The sequence below is a fragment of the Mus pahari genome, chromosome X, assembly GCF_900095145.1.
Source record: "Mus pahari chromosome X, PAHARI_EIJ_v1.1, whole genome shotgun sequence".
Lineage (NCBI taxonomy): Eukaryota > Metazoa > Chordata > Mammalia > Rodentia > Muridae > Mus > Mus pahari.
Genome location: NC_034613.1, coordinates 139,008,105 through 139,031,152, shown reverse-complemented (window position 1 = coordinate 139,031,152; position 23,048 = coordinate 139,008,105). Strand labels below are relative to the sequence as shown.

The 23,048-nt window shown below is 39.6% G+C and overlaps 1 protein-coding gene across 3 annotated transcripts in view; it reads left to right on the top strand.

Moving 5' to 3' along the window:
- Positions 1-9,730, top strand: part of Cdkl5 (cyclin dependent kinase like 5) — a 188,164-nt gene extending 178,434 nt beyond the window's left edge. For 2 of the 3 annotated variants that reach the window (XM_029534143.1, XM_029534144.1), the window contains 4 exons: positions 600-699; positions 4,735-4,857; positions 6,074-6,193; positions 9,305-9,730. In XM_029534143.1, the coding sequence (XP_029390003.1) occupies positions 600-699; positions 4,735-4,857; positions 6,074-6,193; positions 9,305-9,691 (730 nt within the window). In that variant the 3' untranslated portion in view covers positions 9,692-9,730. The remainder of the gene's footprint in view (positions 1-599; positions 700-4,734; positions 4,858-6,073; positions 6,194-9,304) is intronic. The other variant, XM_029534145.1, reaches the window with a different exon arrangement.
- Positions 9,731-23,048: the final 13,318 nt, after the last annotated feature.

Genomic DNA, 23,048 nt, shown 5'->3' with positions numbered 1-23,048 from the left:
TGTTAGAGCATACATCATGTCTACATTATTTTCCTTGAGTATTTTTTATTTAGGTGTAATAGATTAAAGGTTTAATAAGTAGGAATTTTCCAGTTTGGGGCAATTTTTACTTCCATTAATAATGTTTCTATAGCAGCATTGATTTTTTTTTATGTTTTGTAACTTGGCAAGCTACTAATAATAAACTTGTTGAGCTGGTTTTTAGAAGGTAAATAGAAAAATGAAGGTATTGGAAATGTTTCTGCTCTTTCCCTTGGAGAGTTACAGAGGAAGCATCCTCTAAGCCATGCATTTTGCAGAATTTCTAATTCAGAGATTTTCAGCAGCAGGAAAATGGTCCCAAAGAGCAGTTACAGATCATTTATAATAGTGCTCAAATTGCTAGTGTGATCAAGCCTGTGCCAAAGAACAGCCATTCCCTATGCTGATTAGATTTGGTTCCCTCTGTGCTTTTTAGAGGACCTTTACCTGTGGGCTCAATTCTTCATGGCTGATTGAATCTGGTATCACACATTTTCAGCCTTCATTATGTTTGTCACACTGTAGCAAGAGAATAATTCAAAGATCTATATGATTTAAAAAAATGTCTTCTCATTTAGGAAAAGTCCTGAAAACATTAGTCATTCCGATCAACTCAAAGAAAAGGAGAAGCAAGGTTTTTTCAGGTCAATGAAAAAGAAAAAGAAGAAAACTCCAACAGTAAGTACAAGACTAAAGTCTGTCTGTATCATGGGATTCTATGTTATTCTGTGAATACATGTTACCCTCTACACGGAGCAATCAGACTTAATTTCTTAGTGTGCATATATTGTAGACAGCTCTTTCTGAAATCTTTCATTACCATTCTCTCACAAAGCTTTTCTAGATTCAGCAGAATCTCAAGGAGTAAAAGAAACTTAAATTGGATCAGAAAATACTTTTAAGCCTCTCTCAATAAACTACTTATCCATGTGAATTTAGATTGCTGTAAAAACTATGAAGACACACGGGATTTGTTTCTCCCTGGGAGCATAGAGATATGCAAAAACTTAGGAAATGGTTTTGGTTTACATTTAAATCCTGAAATTCATAAATAACCATCATGCCTCATTCTTCCCTGGCTTCTAGTCATAGAGGTACAATTTCATCTGACATTTCAGGGCTTGCTGTTTCACTTATGGTGGCGTTGTGAGGCAGGCTGCACCTCAGCCCCTAGGAGCTCTACATCTGAACAATGGGCCAGCCCCACTTGACTGGACTCATCAGTTTGTGGAACCATTCAAGTGGAAATTCTAATCTAGCTAGTAACAAGAGAAAATGGGGAAGAAAGACAAGGCTCCAAGACAGCAGTAGGGGCAGCTCACTCAAAAAGAGCCTGCCTTCCTTCATTTTATTGTACCCTGATGACTAAGTGATGTTGGATTAGCCACTTTCAATAATTTGGGATTTTGACTTTAGTTTTATTTCACACAAGATTTATTCTCATTCATTTAAAGAAGAAAATTGGCCTAATCACATTGGCTTTATCTATACGATTAGTAGACTAAATGCTTCTGGGGCCCTTCAAGCCATCATGAAAATTAGAAAATAGAGCTTAGTGGTAATTAAAGAAACAGATGATTGTAGGAAAGTATATAACTCATACTAAGGATATTAGTCTCAAAGATGTTTGAGAAACCTTATACGTGTTTTTGTGTTGATTATAACAATTATATATAAACAAACACCGTGTATAGTGGTTTTGCCTGCATATGTTTGTTCACTACTTGTGTGCCTGGTGCCCACAAATACCAGAAGAGGGCATTGGGCATTGGGTTTCCTGGAACTAGGGACATTTGTGAGCTGCTATGTGTGTGCTGGGACTCAAAACTGTATCCTCTGGAAGAACAGATAGTCCTCTTTAAAGCTGAGCCATTTCTCTAGCCCCTAACCATATTTTTAAGGCCCCTTTACATCTAGACCTGTGAAAAGCATTCTTTCCTTTGCATATTAGATGCAAGTATTTCATTCCAAATAAATGACTTTAAGCTCTGAGCATGGTATTGTCGGCTTTTCCTTCCAGTACTCAGGAGACAGAAACAGGGAGATCTCTGTGTGTTCATGGCCAGCCTGCTCTACACAGTGAGTTTCAGAGTAGCCAGAGCTCTATGAGAAAGCGTGCCTCAAACCACCGCCAAAACATTTCATTATCAAAAGAAAATATAAAAAAGAAAACATTGTTGTTAATCTTGCCCAATGTACCACAGACAGGAGCTTTTTAGCCTATGCATACATGTGTGGAGGAAAGTGTGTGTGTGTGTGTGTGTGTGTGTGTGTGTGCGTGTGCGTGTGCGTGTGCGTGTGTATACCTGTGCACGCATGCACACTTGTCTCTGTTTTCTGCTTTATTTTAATGGTTACATGATATTTCTGAAATGTTTGTGGGGGTGGAAAAGGGTACTTAAAACTTACTAAAACTTGCCTAAACTGAAATGTCAAATCAAAATGCCACTCAACTATATTTGTTGCTGAAACTGTATTAAAAAGTGAAGAAATAGGATTGCCTTTGCTTTCGGATGTTTAAAATAATTTAAGTGCTAAAACATTAAACTCTGCCTAGTGTCTATAGAATGCATTACCTATTGTAAGCGTTATCCTTCCACACCTCTTCCTGGCCACTGTTATAAATGTTGTGGGATTTCGTTAACTACATCCCTACAATCCTGTGATGTGATTGAGTTGTAGAAAGTAGGAAGGGTAGAAGAATTGAGGCTGTCTTGTATATAAATTTAGATTTTAATACATGTCTGCCTCAGATCAACATTAAACCTAAAGCCCTTGCCTAACTATAGCCAAATGAAGTATACACATCTTGCCTGACCCGATTATTCAAGATTTGGATCAAATTCTAGATATTTAAATAGTATAGGTTAGGGTAATAAAAAAATTACTGTTCTCTATCATCCTCTCTCTTAAATGTTTTATTAAATATTTATACTAACCTCAGAAAAGCTTTCCACAGATCATGATGCCTTCAGTTTTCCAAACTGAATTTTTTTTATACCTCTGCATCTTTAATTTAAGAATAAAATGTAAGAGTTTTGAAATCTAGAGTCAGATTTCCAAAGAATACTACAGACAGAGTGCCAAACCCCAGGCATTGAGGCCTGGCATTAACTTAACTCTGCTTTCGTTAAATGAACTTTCAAAAGGGAACCTGCTTTTACTTTCTAAAATTCAATAACTAGAAAGCTAAGTAAGACAAACCAAAAAATTGATGGTGTTGAAACTTTTACACAAGATTCCAAGAAACTTAAATCTGCTGCCAGATGTACGTAGTATAGCTAATCCTAAATCTCTTTTACTAGATTAGGAGCTGAGACAGGCAAGTGGTTGACCTGTGCGAAGTCACACAGAGTTAGAACTAAAGCTGGCTTTCCCTGTAAGTCAGGGTTTCTCTCATTAAAACAGGAAAACTCAGATATTTACATAGATGTCTTCATACATGCAACAATGAAGAGATGATCTTACTGAATTTCTATACACTTGTTCTCTGACCACTGAGGTAGCCAAAAGATAGAAAAGAGGTACCAAAAATCGTTCTGTACTGTAAAGGTGCCTGCTTTGACTCCAGCAAGTCTGGAAGTTGCCTTGGAGAATCTGGCTTTGTCTACCTAGGGAATTACATAAGTCCCCAGAGCATATGTTGACTTTGCCAGCTTGGTAATTGGATCTTACTTAGTATCTCAACTTGAAATGATACTTCAATATAAAAACTGAACTTTTAAAAGTTATTGTGTGTGCATGATCTGAGGGAGGAGTGCACAGGGGCCTTGGTATATAGAGGTCAGAGGGTAACTTTGTGGAGTCAGTCCTCGCTGTTGACTTTTATGTGAGTTCTGGGAATTCAGTCTCTGGTTGCAAAGTGCCCTACTGATCCATCTTACCAGCCCTGAAGATTAAACTTGTATCTCTTTGCTTGAAACCCAGAATTCTGAATTGTACCAGATATTTTAAATGAGGTATATATTTCTCTCTCTCTCTTTTTTTTTTTTTTTTGGTTTTTCGAGACAGGGTTTCTCTGTATAGCCCTGGCTGTCCTGGAACTCACTTTGTAAACCAGGCTGGCCTCGAACTCAGAAATCCGCCTGCCTCTGCCTCCCAAGTGTTGGGATTAAAGGCGTGTGCCACCACACCCGGCTAGGTATATATTTCTAACAGTGTAATGTAGGGCTGCCCACCTAACCTTAGTATTCCACAACACTGCTAATCATCTCCCGTGTGATATTTACTGGCTCTAGATAATTGACCAAAAAGATCAAAAGGACTTAAAGTATATTTTCTTTTATAAAAAAAATAATCCATATGGTAGAATCTCTTAGTTACTGAAATCCTAACAATTAGTAAAGGCTGGAGTTCATCAGTAACTCATTAAACACAATTCTTCCAAACAGTCTTATTTTTGACAATGAACAAATTCCTAATTGAACATAATGTAAGCAGATGCCTAAAGGTCTCAGGCATTCCTAGACTATTGCTCATAACCATTGTATAGACTCTGAAAAATTTTGTACTTGTGTAAACTTACATTATTGTTTCCAGGTGAAAAATAATAGATAATCTCTTTAGATGCATAGCACAGATCTTCTTTCCATGATTGTTAATATTTAATCATTTGAGGGCTACCAAGGGCTAGTTGTTTCAATTAAAGCACCTATTTATTTTACTTATTTTTTTTTTTTTTTGCAATTAGCTCATTTGTATCTTATATTACAGACAGACTCCACCAACGGGGAGAATCCAAGCATCAAGAAATCCCTCTTTCCTCTTTTTAATTCAAAGAATCATTTAAAGCATAGTTCTTCTTTGAAAAAGCTTCCTGTAGTCACTCCACCCATGGTACCCGTTTTTACATATCGTAGCCCTGAAAACTGCTCCAGTAAACTTGTTTTACTGATGATGACAGCATGTCTTATTTTCATGGGGTCATAATCTTTGTGCTAGTTAAGTACCTGGGCCAGTTCCATAAATTCACTGGGATATATGGATATATATATATATATATATATATATATATATATATATATATATATATATATATATATTCTGGGTTTTCTACATCAGTTAAAGATGTTGTCGCATACGCCTACTAAACAAACTAGTAAGGCTGGTTTGGATGAGCTGATTAGCCAATTATTGGCATTCTTGAAATCTTTTAATTCCTGTAAAGAATTTGATTAACATTTACAGTCCACAAATGTCTTTGCACTTGGCTCACTTGCATGGACTTTGTTACTATTCGGTTGGCACTTTGTTTCTTTAAAACCAACTTTAAATTGACCAAATTATTTGAGCTAGCAGGCTCCATGAGAAAAGCAGCTTGTACTAGTTGATAACTTGCTCTTCCTTGCCTGCCTCTAGCTTTTGCTAGTCACTAGGTGTAAAGCCATGGCTTTTGCTTGGCATTTGGCATAAGTCTCCTTTTGTCCACTAAAGCCACTGAATAGAGACCAATTGCATTCATTTGGAATTTGTGGCATAAATTTCCAGCAGTTTCTAAGCCTACAATGGCAGACCCAGATTTACTGGGCAGTGGTTTGGGACTGTGATTCAAACCATACCCCCCTGCTTTTTCTCTCCTTGAAAGCTCCCTAGACTTCTTTGGCAGCATCGAATACAGATTTTGCATCATATTCCCAGCATGAAATTTTGTTTTTGTTTTATTGAACTGGTTCATAACCTAACTACAATATGAAATGAGGATACCACAGCAGTTCCTGGTCCAGCCCACTTTAACTGCTCTCTCTTACAGCTACTGAAACTAACTAACAGCATGGGAATGCTTTAAGGGTTAAGGTTTTAACCGAGCTGCATGACATCTGCCAATTTTTCCTAACGCAGGGAAAATTACTAAGAAGGCAGCAGACTTTAACTAGCACTACTTGCATCATGAACATTTGGAGGATTTTGGTTTACTTACTGGGTCTTTTTTTTCTCTCTTTTGAAATTTGGTTTAGTTCAGTTTACTTTTCAGTTTGGGTCTCCTCTTGGGTGCTGTTGTCTATGTTAAGGTTAGTGGCATGCTTGTTGAATCCTTCTCTATCTTTCCCTCTAGGTGCCCAACACTGATGGTCCTGACCTCTTGACCTTACAGAAAGCCATTCATTCTTCTAGCACTGCAAGCAGCAGACCAAAGGAGTGGCGACCTGAGAAGCTCGCAGATCTACAGACCCAGGTGAGTGTAGCCTACATCACTCCCAGATTTTCAGGATGGGAAATCAAGGAAGGAAAAAAAATAGCTTCCCCCAAATCGACCGTAATGAATAGCCTTGGTGCTGTTTTGCAAATCAGGATGAATCCTACATCAGTTATTCTCACTGTGAATAAAGCAAGCCTCCACTACCCTTCACCTAGCTGGGGAGAGTAGTGGAACAATGTGGAGAGATGAACAAGAAGTAGTCCTAGCCCACAAGTAGGCTACAGCTCAGGAGACAAAGATTCATGAAGACCATACTACAAAGTAAGTTATGCTATGAAATATTGGTGAGGATAAACTGAGATCGTGAGAAGAATAAGGTTACCTTAAAGATGGTAGCATATAAATCCGGCCTTGAAAGCCAGATAGTAGAAGCTTTCTTGAAAGAATATTATAACTTTTGAAATCCAAACCATTTTTATAAAGAAAGGCAAACACTTTTATTAGGAACTGCATATAGTAGAGTAACATGGGGTTATATTTAGCTGCCATATGGAGAGTTTTAGTCTCTTTCTTTTTCAAGTAATTAACATATATGTTTAAAACAGTTATCCTTATTGGAAGTGTTTCGGTATTACATTTCTTCAATACCCCCTAATAAAATATAGTGACATAATCTACCATGTTTATTTTAACCAAATTTGGGGAGTTTAGAAGCAGTGGCTCTAATTTTTATAGGTTTTCTGTTTTGTCCCCCCCCCAAGAATGAATTTTACCAGTTAGTCCTGCAATTTGCTTTGTAATCCAAACTGATCTAAAACTAGCAATCCTCCTGCTTTCTGTCCCACATGCTAGGACTATAGATCTGTCTTCTTTCACTATAACCTGTTACTTGGAGCTAAAAGCAGAAGTTCTCCAAAATTGCCATTCTTTTTGCCTGGTCATTTATATTTTTTACTTATAGCATAATCTCTTCTAAGGGTAAAGGGGGCATAGGGAATGAGATATCCTAATTTGGCGAGAAGGGGAATACTTACTCAATATAGGAACACAAAGATCTGAGAGCCTGATGCTAAGGGGCCCCTTTATAGTCACTTCATGTCTCCAGCTGATTCTGGATTATTATAATTGCTTGATAATTTTCTCAAATTGACTAGGAAGGACTCGTTTTTATCATTTTAATAAAAATAAAAAAGTAGTCAAGAATGATGCCTCAGACCTATAATCTCAACACTTGAGAATTGGAGGCAGGAGCATGAATAATTTGAAACTATACTGAGCTATATAAACAGAAATCCAGGCCAGCCTGGGCTACATAAAGGCAAGGAGCAAGGAGGATCAAGAGTTGGAGGCCACCCTGAGGTACATAAAAGGAATGAGGGTAGAGAAAGACACACTTTGAATACCTCCAGTGCATAGAACACTCTGCCACCTCCTAAAGGGACCCCACAGCTTTCTTTGGGAAAAATGTCATAGAGCTAGTGAGAGGTGCTTTCCTAGAAGCTATTTCTCCTTGAGTTGTTTCTCAGTTCATTTACCTTGGTGATTAGCACCCTGTTTCTTCAAATCTTACAGTTTTCCTAGAGATTATCAATGTGATTCAAAGTTGACCAATTGCTGGTATGCATGTGGCTTATACCATGGCACGGCACTCAGGATAAAAGTACTTTTGAGTTTTGCCAGCCTGTGTTGCTTCAGTAGTAGATTGGTTTGTTTATGGTGTGTGTGTGTGTGTGTGTGTGTGTGTGTGTGTGTGTCTGTTGTTTTGTTTTTTGTTTTGAGATAATCTTGAAAAGTTTCCTAAACTATCCTCAAATTTGTGATTCTCTTGTCTCAGCCTCCCACACATCTATCTAGGATTAAATCATATACTGCCATACTTGGCTTTCTATGCCTCTCCTGCATGTCATGCTTAAGGTAGAGGAAGAAGTGTTGCCTTTCACCATGGAGAAACTTAAGTCTCAGGAGTTAACTGAAATAGTTGGCCAGTGAGGGACAGATCTCATCTAGGTCTTGGCCTTCTGTTTCCTCACCAATCTCCCTTCCACAGTGCTGTGCCCTATAGAGTCTTTGACCAGCAGCCATTCTGTAGGCAAGAAGTCCACTAACCAGGGTTTCTGTGGGCAGTTGAAATGCTTTGTATTTTTAGTACCCAAACTGTACCATTCCCACATCAAAAAGATGAAAATGAGTCAGTAAAATACAGCATAGAACATGAAGATGTAGTATCAAAAAGGGAAACTGCTATCCAATAATTCACTGCATCAATACCTAAAACTACATTTTTTCCAGCTACTCTTGCAGCTACATATGGTTATATATCCAAGTTCTATCCAGTTGTATTAATTACTTCTGCCATTGCTGTGGCAAAATATCTTTACAAATGGAGGGTACAGTCCATCACAATGGGGAAGGCATGACAGCAGGTCACACTGTATCCACAATCAGGAAAAAGAGAGATGAGTACCAGTATTCAGGTTACTTTCTTTTTTCTTTTTTTTTTCATTTCTTTTTTTTTTTTATTTTCTTTATTTACATTTCAAATGCTATCCCGAAAGTTTCCCATACCCCTCCCCCCTACTTTCTTTTTTCATTCAGTCAAGGACACCAGCTTCTGGGATGTTGCTGCCCACATTCAGAGTAGGTCTTCCCACCTTAGTAAAATCTCTTTAGAAACACCATCACAAACACACCCAGAGGTATATTTCCACAGGGATTCTAAAGCCAGCCATTCCACAATTAAGATTATCCATAACACTGGTGAACTAGAAGTGAAGACTTATTTGGGACGTCTTCTCAAAAAAGGAGAGGCACACCCACATCTGCTGTTTCTCCTTTCTGGGTCTGAAAAATGAGAAACATGGTAAAGACAGAATAGAGCCGGATCAAAGGAGCCCTGACCTTCATGTGCTACCTTTGGGGCCCTATAGTTATTTTTTCCCCTAGATTTCTAGGTCTTTCATTTAAAAGGCAGTGACTAAAATCTTATTTGAGAAAACCCGGAGACCAGATAGAGCTGGACTAGCCCATCCAGCTGTGTGGCCTCCCTTCCTGCCTCTCTTTAGTTACCTTGCACCTGATCTCCATGGCCTTCCATCTCCTTCACCTACTCTAAATTAAATCTTGTGCATACCTGAATCTTTCTTTCAGAGCCAACCACTAAAATCCCTTCGGAAGCTGTTGCATCTGTCTTCATCAACCAATCACCCAGCTTCTTCAGATCCTCGGTTCCAGCCCTTAACAGCTCAACAAGCCAAAAATTCCTTCTCAGAAATTCGGATTCACCCTCTGAGTCAGGCCTCTGGTGGGAGCAGCAACATCCGGCAGGAGCCTACACCAAAAGGCAGACCAACCCTTCAGTTACCAGGTCAGATGGATCCTGGTTGGCACGTGTCCTCTGTGACCAGGAGTGCCACAGAGGGGCCTTCCTATTCTGAACAGCTGGGTGCCAAGAGTGGGCCAAACGGGCATCCTTATAACAGAACAAATCGCTCACGAATGCCAAATCTGAATGATTTAAAAGAGACAGCCTTGTAATTTATGCTGGGATGGAGGGTGTTTATGTGGGGGGGGGGACAAGCCAGTTGGGAGGGGAGGGTTCAGGGTGGGCTGGGAAATGGGTTGGGCCAGGGTAATAAGCCAGTATTTTCAGCTTTATGAAGGTGTGTGCAATATTGTGTGTGAGGGGGGCCATCTGGCTCCTTGCAGCCACAAATGCTAGTCAGGGATCTTAGAGCCACGGGAGTTCCTTAGGGATCACCACTCCCCACAGGTCTTGTGTGAGAATGGATAGAGTGTGCCATTGAGGAAGAAGAAATTCTTGCCAGTTTCTCCCCATTACATTCCAGCTTTAGTGCAATCTCTGTTGAACTTGGGGAAGCCAGGGTGTATCCTGGATGTGAGGGATAGAAGAATTCATGTTGACCAATGCCCTTACCACATATTTTTTTCTGACTAGACTAAATGTGGGGTTTATTGTAATCTAGGAGTATCCCTTTGAAGGGTTAGCAGATGAACTGTATGTCTTAAATTGTTTTCTAAGCTTCCATATTTGATAGGATTTGTAACATTTATTTATAATTAATATTGTACTGTTATAATCATACCTTTTATGTTATAATGTAAAGTTATTTTGAGCTGTTTGGAACATTGTGAAGCAGTGGGACAGCTACAGTAGTTTCTATAAAAACTAAACAGTAACATTTATATATTGCATCAGGAGTATTTTATTCTATATAACTATAAATATATATGGTAAAGAACTGTCTGTTTTATAAATATATTCATTTAAAGAAAGTATCGTTATGACACTATCTGCCATATTTTTATACATTTGTGATAAGTGAGTATTATACTTATAATAAAGGGAGTTGAATTGTGGCTACATGTGATTGTAACAGTATAAACTTTGCTGAACTTTTTGGCCCCAGCAGTAGCCTCTAGACATGATCCTTGGTAGCAGACAAATACAGCATCTCTTTCCAGGCCCACAGGAGAAGAAGGTTGGATAAGTCAGTAAGGAGCCCAACAGGCCTCATTTCTGTTCTCAGACACTTGGCTCTCATTTGTGTCCAGGGACATTAACTGGCACACGAGAGAAGGGCAGACAGAAGTGGTGTGCATGGGTCTTTACAGAGAATGTGCTCTTCCACTTAACAGTAGTGTTAGAGTATAGACCAAAGATTTGCCAGTGAACATTCCTTGTTGTGAGGTTGTAAGAGGCACCTGTCTGCGGATCTTGCAAACCAGCTCTATGCTCCTGAATGCTGTCCACCCTCCTGGAGACTCTTGCCTTCAGGTGGGATCTGAGCTATGTGAATGGCATTTCTTCTTCTAACTGCTTTGTTGTTGTTGTTGTTGTTGTTGTTGCTGTTGTTGTTACTGTTGTTGCTCTTCTAATATATTTATAAGGCTCCTGAAGCAATTCCAGATGTAGAGAAAATTGCTATGTCCTTTTTTCCTTCCTGGGACTGTCCATTTATAACAAGGTCATCATGTACACCTGTATATACATACACTCCATCCATCAGAACAGGACTACATCCTTCTCTCATTTGATCACTCTCCACTCCCGAGTTACTATCAAGTATCATCAAGTATTATAAGGCCTCTGGCCAGCAAGCATTATACCCACCTGTCTCTGGACCATCTTTGACAAAAAAAAAAAAAAAAAAAAAAACAAAAAACAAAACAACAAAAAAACAAACAAAAAACTCAAACACCTCATCATCTATCAATAGTCATAGAGTTTTGAAAGTAGTCTCTTAGCAATAAGACTTTTAGAAATCACTCCCATCCTTCAAAGAGGTAACTTTTCAGTATTTACTACTTATTCCAGAATTCCGAGAGTGTCAGTCCCCAAATAAAGTCAGCTATCACTGAAATCTGCTGAGTAACTGTTAACCCTTCCCTGAAATTTTGAGAATCATAGCACTGATGATAATGAAGATTATAAAGGTCTTAGATTCTTTGAAGCTTAAATTGTGTGCATATTGCATATTTATATAAATACTATTAATGATGTGTATTGATTATATATAGAGGTCATTTTAAGGTGCTTTTTATTTAATTTTAATAAGTATAATAGGCACTAAAATGAAACTCAACTGGGTACTATCATGGAAACAATTTGATTCATTTGCATGCTCTTGCGTTCTTTTCCTGTCTTGTTTCTGTTACCAGTTCAGTACTGTCTGGGTAGCTCTGAATTCTGGCTTTTCCCAGGCAAACTCTTCAATTATCCAAGTGAGGTAGACCCTCAGCAGTTTTTGCCTGGATATAATGACACTTTAAAAAGGTGTATATTTAACTCTTCTTTTTCATACTAGATCTGTACCTTTGTATCCCCTCCCCCCCCCCTTGCAAACCAGAAACTACATTTTGTTTCCTCTGGAAAGACTTCTCACTGTGCTGTGTACTTAGGAACTGTGAGGTCCCATTGCCATGCTGTGGCATTCGTGGCTCGTCATCACCAAGGGGCTGGTTTCCCATGTTGTCATCTTTGCTAACACTGGGATCTCAGATGTTTGCTGAACATTTATATTCTTGATGGTTCTTTAAAGAAGGGCTAGAACAATTGCCTTCTACCTAGAGCAAACTAATCCTAACTGGTGAAGTCAACACTTAACTTTTCCTACATTCCCAGATTTGAGCCAGAAAATAGCTACAATGTTTTCAACTAGTGTTTCTGAGCTAGCTCTTTTATCCTCTTCTTAGCTCTTGTCAGTTCTGACTTCCCCTTGATCCTCAATAAGCTATAAGTGAATCTACAATCCCATGCATTCTCTTCCTGCTCAGATGGGGGCAGTAACATTTTCTCTCAGATCTAATGAGCCCTCTCTTAGCTTTTAACTGTCACTTCCCCTTCTGATTGGTCATTCAATGGCCTCAAAAAGATGTCATCCACTGCAGGAAGGACTTGACTGAAAGTCACAAAACCCCCACATTTTCTTTAGGAGGGGGAATTGGTGATATCCATGTTCTGTTATCTGTGCTGACATCCTAAAGGACACAAAGGTTGAATTGAAGGCTTATGGAGTTCTTTGTGTTAGGAAGCTATTGCTGATCACCTTTCAAGAACCTTGGTTTCACTGTCTCTCTAATTTGACTTCTCTATCATCTTTTTCTTTTCTGAAGTTCTAAGTAGACTTTAACTGATCTTTGTTCAGTCTTAACTGAAGTGTAGGACTCTCTCCAGAGCCCAAGACCAGAAGAGAGTGCCCGAAGCCAAGAAGTTTAAGTGAGCTATCTCTGCAGCAGCACTTCTCAGCCCAGGGCAGTTTTGTCTACCAGGGCACATTTGACAATGTCTGCAGACATTTGGTTGTCATGGGCTGCTCCCAGCATCTAGTGGGTGGAGGCCAGGGATGTTGCTAGGCAACCTCCAGAGTGTTTTGGCCCATTGCTAGTACCAAGGTTAAGAAGTCCTGCCTGAGACCATTCCAGGCCAACCACTCTGCAGAATTTGCCTCTGGCCTTGGCCTTTCCAGGCTCTATAACTGCAAGAGTGAATTCCTCAGCATTGTATTCTCTTTAATTATCCTCTACCACTGTTCTCAGATCCTTGCGATCCTATTGTTTGTTTCCATTGTCTTGGACCTGCTAAAAGGTGCATACTTTGGGAGAAAACCAGAGTTACTTTATATATGTTTGAGAACTTAAATTCTAGGTTAGCATCCTTAGAAGATCTTTCTTAGCCATGAGGCTTATATTTAGAAGCAAGCAGCAGCCTGGCAGATTGGCATGATTTTTACCAACTGCTCAAAGGCATCATAGCTTTCAGCTGTGTCTACCGAAAGAAAATGTCTTTGTTTTTTTTTTTTATTCAAGTCATTTAATAGCTCTTTAAAAATATTAGCATATGGCAGACTGATTAGAAGCAAAACTCTTTCTTGGTGGTTGTGATGTGGCTATTCTAGAAGTATTGTGCTGTATGCTTTGGTTAAATCTGTTTTAAAACATGCTTTAAGACTCACCATATGCAGTTGTATACTTTAATTCTAAGCAGACCTATGCTGGTCAGTCTCTAGTCATGCTGTGTATTATAAAAGTATGTTGTGGTTGTAGAGTTAGCCAGTTTAGCATGTTCCTAATCAGAAAATTAGTGGACTCCACTAGGAAATGCTATCCCATTTTCCCTTCCCAGTACCTCTTAGTTGATATCATAGTATCCTCACTTAAACTAGTCTTTAGAGTAAATAAGGAAAAAAAGCCATTTATTTTCTTCTAGCCATGTATTGAGAGTAACTCATATGTGTATAATTTTTTCAAAGGCCAGAGGATTACTTTTCCAGTGTGTAGAAGGCTGTGTCCATTCTGCTCCCCTAGGTTTCAGTGGTCACAGAACTTTTGGCAAGGACGATAAGTAGCTCATTGGAAGTCACTGATGGGGCTCAGCAGAACTGCATTATCTCTTGTGCTCAGAACCTGTGTTCTGGATGACATTGCTTTTTCATTCGGGAGTTCATTGCCTACTGTATTAGAGTGGGCTATTGAACCCCACTATGTGGGTACGTACGAAGACCCACAGATGGCCTACTTCTGTGAACTGGGACTATGATAGTTTTCACTACTCCAAGTCAGAAAGCAGTGGGATATTTATTTCCTTGCCTCCTTTAGTTCATCACTAGTAAAAGTTCCTTAAAACTCACTTAGGACTTAAGAAATAACAGTTCTGGTTTCTTTAAAAGAGATTGTAGACAAGACAGTACAAATTTCACTCATTCCCAGGACTGAAATCTTAAGGAGAAGGTTCCTACAAAATTGTGAATGGCCAGATTATCAGGAAAATAAACAGACAAACAAATCCAGACTTGTAAGTGGTTGTGGTTTCCTCTTTTGCTTCTTGACCAGCTGAAGTCTAGAATACTTTAAGGGCCTGAACTGATTTAAAAGGTCGATCTTAAAAGCCATGAGTGAGGAGCCATGCAAGAAAGGGAAAGCCCTTATCTGTTTGCAAACACCTGAAGGGAAAAACCAAGTGACTAGGAAACTCTGGGCCTATTGCCCATGCGATTCTTTTCTTTTCTTTTTATTTATTTATTTTTTTTTAATTCAGTGTACTATACAAGAAGGTAGACTTTGTGCAGACCAGTTTCTTACATAAACCATCGTTGCCCACAGTGCTTTGTTCATTCATCATCATTTGGCCTGGTCCCTACTCCACTTTTTTCCTCTCTGGGCATGACCCAACTTTCTTTCTATTTACTGTAGGCTGTTAAATACGATCCTGACCTGCCTTGTATTTTCATTCAACTGTTTGCTCCCACATTTAAGGGAGGGTTGTCTCTTGTTTTGCCAGAAAAATAAATAAATAAAAGTGTCATAGTCTATACGCTGGATTTGTAGGGCCAGCAGAACTGCTGGAGTGAAACTGGTTTCACTTCTAAGGCCCTTCCTTTCTCACAAGGGTAAGCTCTCTACACCCCCTTTGATCCTCGGTCCGATTGGTCCTCCTTGGGAATCTGAAATCAGTCTCCGTGTTGTGTGCAGATTAGAAGTTGCCTTGTTTGCTGCTCTTCCCAGGCAGAGTATCAGGGAGAAAGAGGCCTTATCTGTCCCTCCGTGTCCCCTCCTGTTTGGCAGACCGGCTGAGAATCCCTCAGGACTTCCTTTGGTTGGGGATTTCCCTTCCCATAAGGCTGATGTGATTCATTTCAGGCATAGCCATGCTTGTCCTAGTGCTGTGCTTCAGGTCCAATCAGAAGAAACCCAGGAATTGAAAAGGTAGATGCCTTGACTTTTGTCCCTCTTGGGGGATTTAAGTGTTTCTTGCCAGAATCATCAAAAAGCTCTGGTTAAACTCAGTTGAGTTCCAGAGAAAGACTCTGCTTTTCCTTGTGGAGAATATATGCTTTCCACACTGGCTTCCTTTTTCCAAAAGTGGAAAGTAAAGTTTGCAGAAAATCCATTTTCCCTCTTGATGACCAGTGGGTTCTAGTCACCAATCTCTCTCCCTGTCCTTCTTTACTCTTTTTGGTCAGTGATGGAGTTGGGCTGGGAGAGGAGCAGGCTATGCGGTGATAGAAAGAAGTGGGTTCTCACTGTAAACTTGCATTGATGAACAGAGACAATTAAGCCCAACAAAACAGTTACCCCAGAGTTCAAGAACTGCTTTGTGCCACTCTGAATTCAGGTCGTTATTCTGTATATATTTAGATAATTCTCAGAGTGTCTTCGGTCTTTACTAGGTTTGAAGGGTACCGTAGTCTGGGAAGACACAGGGCAGGGTGACACTGAGACCCCTGTTCATTTGTAAAAACAAAAATTGGGATAAGCCAGAGGGATATGCCATCCGATATGTGGTAGATGAAAATCAGTGGACATTCTTAATTGCATAGACTTTATAATCTACTATATAAAGTGTAATCCATACTTTTTACTGTGGCCAGGGTGTGATGTGGTTGTTAATCTTTTTAATTTTTGAATCCAAACTGAATTTAAAGTGTTGAATACTTACAATTCTTCACAAGCTAATTATGAACCATTTGTAAAGTGTTTCTATAACTCTTTGTATCATGTGTTGGTACATCTTATCAAGTTTTTTCTGGCATGTATTCCATTCTAAACTTCTGTAAAATTTCTATTGTTGCTGTACATATTCTACAAATATCTACTCTGTGGTTACCTTCATTAACAGCATGAGATGGTTAATTTTTACTGAGCACAATGTATTTTTGAATGGATCTTCCCACATGTCTTTAATAAAATGCAGATTTTGCACTGACTGACATGACTGCCGGGCTTTCCCAATCTTGAGCACTGTGGTCCTTCTTGCCTTTGAACAGCAAGCAGCTCCATTTTAACTCTTTCTTTGTAAACAAGAATATGTTTGAATTCGAATGAGGGGCAATGGGCCTTTGAAGTTGTAATCAGTTTAAAGGAGTGAAATTAATGTAAAACAAAGCAAATCCTGTTACTTAATGATTTTTTTTCTACTTATAAAGTTCTTTTCCCCTTATGGCATTGTGAAAACTTGGCTTTCTTTCACAGAGTGTTGTCATTTATACAGCTTCTTCGCTGCTTACTTGTTCATTTGAGGAGCAGGGATGCTGACCCCGTGTGCTTAGTACTCCAAAGAAAGAAAAGGTGCTCAGCTGTGGAAGACTGCTTCTTGTTCTGGAGCAGGGGTTGCCATACTCTTTCAGAAAAGTTCAATAGTAAAGGCGCTTTGTGGGCCATAAGGTCTCTGTCACCTCTACAGAACTCTGTGCATACATCACAGAAACAATTAGATAATATACATAGGCATAACCAACTGATGGCTGATTTGGGCCAACTGTGCATGCTATCCTGAGCCAAAGGGAATACTACTGGACTGCTCTGAGACAAAAGGGATGCTACTGGACACAGGAAAAATCCAGGGCACAATGGCTGTACCTTCTCAGTTTATAGTCCATATGAAGGTATGGCTATGCACTGCTCTGTGGAGGACAATACTTCAATTTTGAGGTACTTTATCTGTCAATTACTTTCCAGTTTTAGATACCTTTCTGTAAGAGCTGAAGCTCAGAACTTTACATTCTATGTGTCTGTCTCTGTATGAGTATATGTGCCATAGCAAGTGTGTGGAGGTCAGAGGACCCTGTTTCATAAGAGATGAAAGCTGAATCGAGTGTATGGGTTGGTTGGTTGCTTTTGTTTCATTTTAGAATGATCTTGAACTCCTGAGCATCTTGCCTCCACTTCCCATGTTTATAGGCATTTGCCACCATGCCCAGTTTAACAGTCTTTTCTAAAAGCCCACACTAATTCACATGCTGTCTTCTATCACATCTCCAGCTGGTAGTGACTGAATTGATTAAAGAATGAAGCAGTTCAATGAAACAACTTATTGGACATCCAGGGATGCTGGCTAAGTGGTTAGATGGCCTTAGTGGATTCATAACTAACTCTGACATGACCTAAGGCAACATACTTATTTAGCTTTCCAGTACCTCAGTTTGTTTGCCTTTCAATGCTAACACTGCTATTATTTATGCCATAGGGTTGTTGTGAGCATCTAATGGGATGCTCCCAAAGCTTTTACAGAATTTCAGTAAATATCAGCTAATATAGCATTATGCTTTGTATTTGTGTCTCCGTTGATAATTCCAAGAAGTCGGGAAAGCAGGCTGGAGAGATGGATTGCGCACTAAGAACGCTTGCTGCTCCCCCAGAGGACATGGGTCAGTCCTCGGTACACACATTGGGTAGCTCCTAACTACCTGTACCTCCAGCTCCAGTAGATCAGATGTCTTCTTTTTCTGGCCTCCACAGGTGTTCACCCTGCACGAACCCCCTCTCTCTCAATAACTGGGAAGAAATTTCACTGAATGTTGAAGGCCTGCTATAGAGAGATTTGTGGTTAGTACATTAAGTAGCTATATGCATTCTACCTGATCTTCATATCAGCCCTGTTGTGGTTAAAAAAAAAAGTCCAACTTGGGGCTGTTCTTAAGTTCATCTGGTAAGCATCAGCCCTTATAAGGTATCCTTCAGCTGTCCTCTACCACTGTGCCTCTTATGGTCAAAGAGGTATACTTCCATCTGCATTCATGCAGTCATTCAAAAGCTTACTTATGGACAGTCTTCTTAGCAGTGAGACCTGATTTGTAGCAGTTTCTCTACTCTGAAATACCTTCGCTTTATCCATATGTCTTAGTTTGGGTTTTATTGCTGCTGTGAAGAGACACCATAACCAAAGCAACTCTTATAAAGACAACATTTAATTGGGGCTGGCTTACAGTTTCAGATGTCTAGTCAATTACCATCCTGGCCAGCAGCATGCAGGCAGACATGGTGCTGGAGAAGGAGCCAAGAGTTCTATATCTTGATCCAAAGGTAGCCAGAATACTGTCTTTCAGGCAGCGAGGAGGAGGGTGTTAAAGCCCACTCCCACAATGATGCACCTCTTCCAACAAGGCCACACCTACTCCAACAAGGCCACACCTTCTAATAGACCAAGCATATCCAAACCTCCACACTATATAACCTCCCACATCAAGTGTCTGGATTACTTCCATTTTTTTTCTTAATAGCATTATTTAATGCTTCACAGTTAACTAAAAGTATGTAAATTGTTGTGTTTTACCATAATGTTTTGTTTTGTTTTGATCTGCAGGCTGCAGAGGGAACTCAGTGGAAGAGTATTTGCCTACCGTGTATGAGAATCCTGGGTTATATCCTCAAAACCATAAAAAATAAAATCCTTAATGAATAACCCAAAGTCTAGTATTAAAAATAAACAAAATGTGTTAAGATAGGAATGACCTTGCTCCGTTATATAATCTTTATTGAATTAGTTGCCCCTAAAAGAAATAATATTGCAAACATATTTTTTGTTTAATAGGAAGATTCTGTTTCAGGTTTACTTTAATAATAGGGTTTTTTAATATATACATCCTGACACAAAAGGAAGAAAATGCTAACACTTTCATTAACTATTGAAAGAAAATTAACTATAGATAATTATTTTGCAGATTTTAATATCTCTTTGTTTATTTACTTCTGAAATTGAAAGCATTTTCCATTGTGAGACCCCTGGCTGGCTTATTTACAGATATACTTACTTAGAAATTTAAGGAACCCAGAATAGTTAGTTCAATCGTCAAACATACCAGAATTAGAAGATTTATATGTCCTAATTCCACAACTCACTACAATGCTACAGTAATGAAGACTATGAGGTAATAGAAGTATGAGGCCTGGCATATATCCTGATATTCTTGGTCAATTGTTTTTGGAAGAATAAAGACCATTGACTGTGGTGAAGAAAACACAAGTTACCAAGACAGCTGCATATTGATATCCAAAGAATGAAATTACACCCTTACTTTATAACTATTCACAAAGTAAGAGTTAAAACTTTAAAACTTTTTTAAAAATTTTTTCAAAACTTTTAGCAGTAAACACAAGAGTAAATCTTCTTAACCATGGTTTGACAGTAGTTTCTCAGATAATACACCAAAAAAGGAAACAGGAAGTTGGACTTCAAAGTACTTCATCAAGGTAGTTTTTAAAGAGAGAGGCCAGGTGTGGTGACAAATACCCATAATCTCAGAACTTGGGATGCAGAGACAGAAGGATCTTTGCAAGTTCCAGGCCAGCCTGAGCTACATAGTGAAATCCTGTTGCAAAACTAAACCAAGACAATTACAAGAAGAAAAGCAGGATGGAAGAAATGTTTGCATAAGAGAATTGTATGTAGAACATCCAAAGAACTCTTAATGAATCCATGAAATGAAATTTTTAAATGGGCAAGGGTCTGAATAGAACTTTCTCCAAAAATATATAATTGGTGACTTGAAAAGATGCTCAAAAACATTGGTTATTGGAGAAATGCAAATCAAATTCATCATTGAATGCTACTTCATACATACTAGGATGGATCTAATGAAATACAAGAAGCATTGCTAAAGATGTAGAGAGGCTGGAATCTTTATACATTGCTAGTGGGAACAGAAAATGGTACAGCCACCTGGGGAAGTAGTTCCCAAGAGACCCAACGATTCTCGATTCTAGGTGTGAGTATGCCCAAGATAAAACATGTCCACACAAAAACTTACATATGAGTTTTCATGAAGCAGCATGATTCACAATAGCCCCACCCAAATGCATGGATAAATAATAATACAATACCCTACACAGAATGTTAATAACAAAAAAGGAGGAAGTACTTCTCCAACACATGGACTTTAAAAACACTATGGTAAGTACAAGAAACAAGTCATAAACTACTATATATTCTAAGATTCCTTTTGTGTGGAGAAATGCCCAGAACGGAAAAAATCCACATACAAATAGAAAATGGATGACATGTAATCTAGAGCTGTGGTGGCTGATGGCTCATTGCTAGAGGATTCTCTTGGGGCTGATAAGAATAGTCTAAAGTTACTGTGGTGATGATTGTTCAAGTTTGAATATACTATGTTGAATTACACACCTTAAATGAATAAGGACAGTTATGTGAAGGTAATAAAACTATTAGAAAACAAATTTATAGTATGATTTTTTTAATTTGATGACTATTTGCCCATGCCTTGTACCATTTGTTTTTTTCCCCCTGATCAGTATTCTTAAGTTATTGCCATTTTCTCTAACAATTACTCAGTGTGGTGAGAAAGGTAACTTAATTTTCCAAGTAAAGGTCTGCTTTCAGGAATATTATCCAAAATGAATTTGTACATATGTAGTCATACCAGGAATATTGTTGTACATTCACACACACACACACACACACACACACACACACACACACACACACACACACACCTGTGGAACTCCAAAATACTAGGTAGGAAATTTGAGGCTTTTAAAATATTGTTCCATTCACTGAGAAGAATGTGACATCCAAGATCATTTGAGACAGTCTCACTACATAGCCTTGGCTGGTCTGGAGCTTGCTATGCAGACCTGGCCTTGAACTCACAGAGATCTACCTGTCTGTGTTTCCCCAGTGCTAGGATTAAAGATGGAAGATACCATGTCTGGCCATTCAAAGTCATTTTGGTGTGAATCCATGTAATCTCCTTTAATACCTGGAAATAGAAAATAGCTCAGAGAAAAGTGCTAGCCAAGGCTTGTGTGTGTGTGTGTGTGTGTGTGTGTGTGTGTGTGTGTGTGTGTGTGTGTGTGGCCAAGACCTTGTCTTTGGACAGTTCTCATTCTCAGCTTCTCCCCAGGACCCTCACCCCAGTTCACAGCCTCTTCCAGAGAAGAGCCTCAAACCCAGCCTGAGCTACAGATGGAAATGAGATGGAGGCCAGTAGTCATTCTCTCAGGCTCCAAAGCTCCTGACTAAATGAGCTATTCCTGCCAGAGAATGACTACCCAAAGAGGTTTCAAATGTCATGTCTGAGTAAGCATGTTTGGGTAGGCAAGACGGGAGGAAACATCTCGGAGAGAAGGCTTTTGTGTTTTTATTTGTGTTTGTGGTGTTTTGTTTTTCCTACGTATATGTTTGAATGAAAAAGAAAAGGAAAAGGAAAGGAACATGACTTGTCCTAGTATGGTGGAGGAGAGAGTTTATTGTAGATATGTGGGAGAGCGTAGCCAGAGGCATGGGCATCCGGGAGAGAGTCCAGAATAGATATGAACAGTCTAAGCTGGGCCTTGTGAGGAGAGGAGGGAGGAAAAGAGATAGGGGGAACAGAGGGACAGATGCAGCAACCAGGAGTCCCAAAGGTACAAAGAGAAAGGGTAACCAAAATAGTTGGATTATATAGGGAAGAAGCCCAAACCCCTGGGCTGAAGAGTTCAGGGTAGAGGGTGGGGTATGCCAACTAGGAGGACCTGGCTGAGGGATGCTGGGAGAACATTAACTAGGCACCTCTGCCATTTGTCCCAGGTTTGAAACCTAACAGTGTTTGTATGTGTATGTGTGCATGTTGGACAGAGGTTGACATCTGGTATCTTCCTCAATAGCTCTTCACTTTAGTTTTGAGACAGGGTCTGACCATGAACCTGGAGCATACTGATTGGCGAACAAGCTCTAAGCATCGCCCTGTCTCTGCTTGCCTCCTAGTCCTGGATTTGCAGGTGTGCCCCTCCATGCCTGGTCTTTTTTTTCTTGAAACAGGGCCTTACTGTGTAGCCTTGGCTAGCTTGGAACTGCTATGTAGACCAGGCTGGCCCTGTTCTCAGATCTGCTTGCCTCTGTCTTCCAAATACTGAGATTAATGGCATGTTCATAATACCTGTTCATACCTTGCTTTTACATGCATTCTAGAAATATAATCTTAAGTTCCTATGCTTTACAGCAAGCCCTTTACTGACTGAGCCATCTGTATACAGTCCTCTACGATAGGAGTCCTGACCCCTTCCCCTAAAGCATGATCCAGTAGATAGAGATATGGTTTATCTCGGCTGTTTTCTAGGCCTGTTCAATTTCTGGGAAACTGTAGCCATAGATAAAGAAGGTGTGATGTATTCTAGTTATTTGGGCTTCCTCGGTTTAAGGGAAACCTCGCTACCCACACACATATAGCCTGCCCCTTGCATTCATCTCCAGGCAATCACAGAAGGACACATTGCCAAAAGGGCTGTAGAATGGAGTTTAGGCAAAAAAAGCTCCAACCAGCTCACATTCCCTCTGTCCTGTGGCTAAAAGCCCAAACCCCTTCAAGGCAAAAGCAACTCCAGGAAGGGGGAAGCCTTGACTGGTTGGTTGGTTACTGGTTCCAGACTCTTGGGCCATATGCCAGGCTTCCTTCTGCTTTCTTCACACCTATGTACTTGTTGCCAGGCCTCTCTAGTGAGGATTTCATTGCAAGTGTTCCTGTGAAGCTTTGCAAGGGAGTCGGCTCCTCTTCTGAATGTGCTAAGAGCCAAAAAGAATTTTCAAATGATCAGAGCTGCTTTGTGTTCCCCTGGGCCTGCACCTTTGACGATGTCACTGAGACAAAGAGAAAATGAT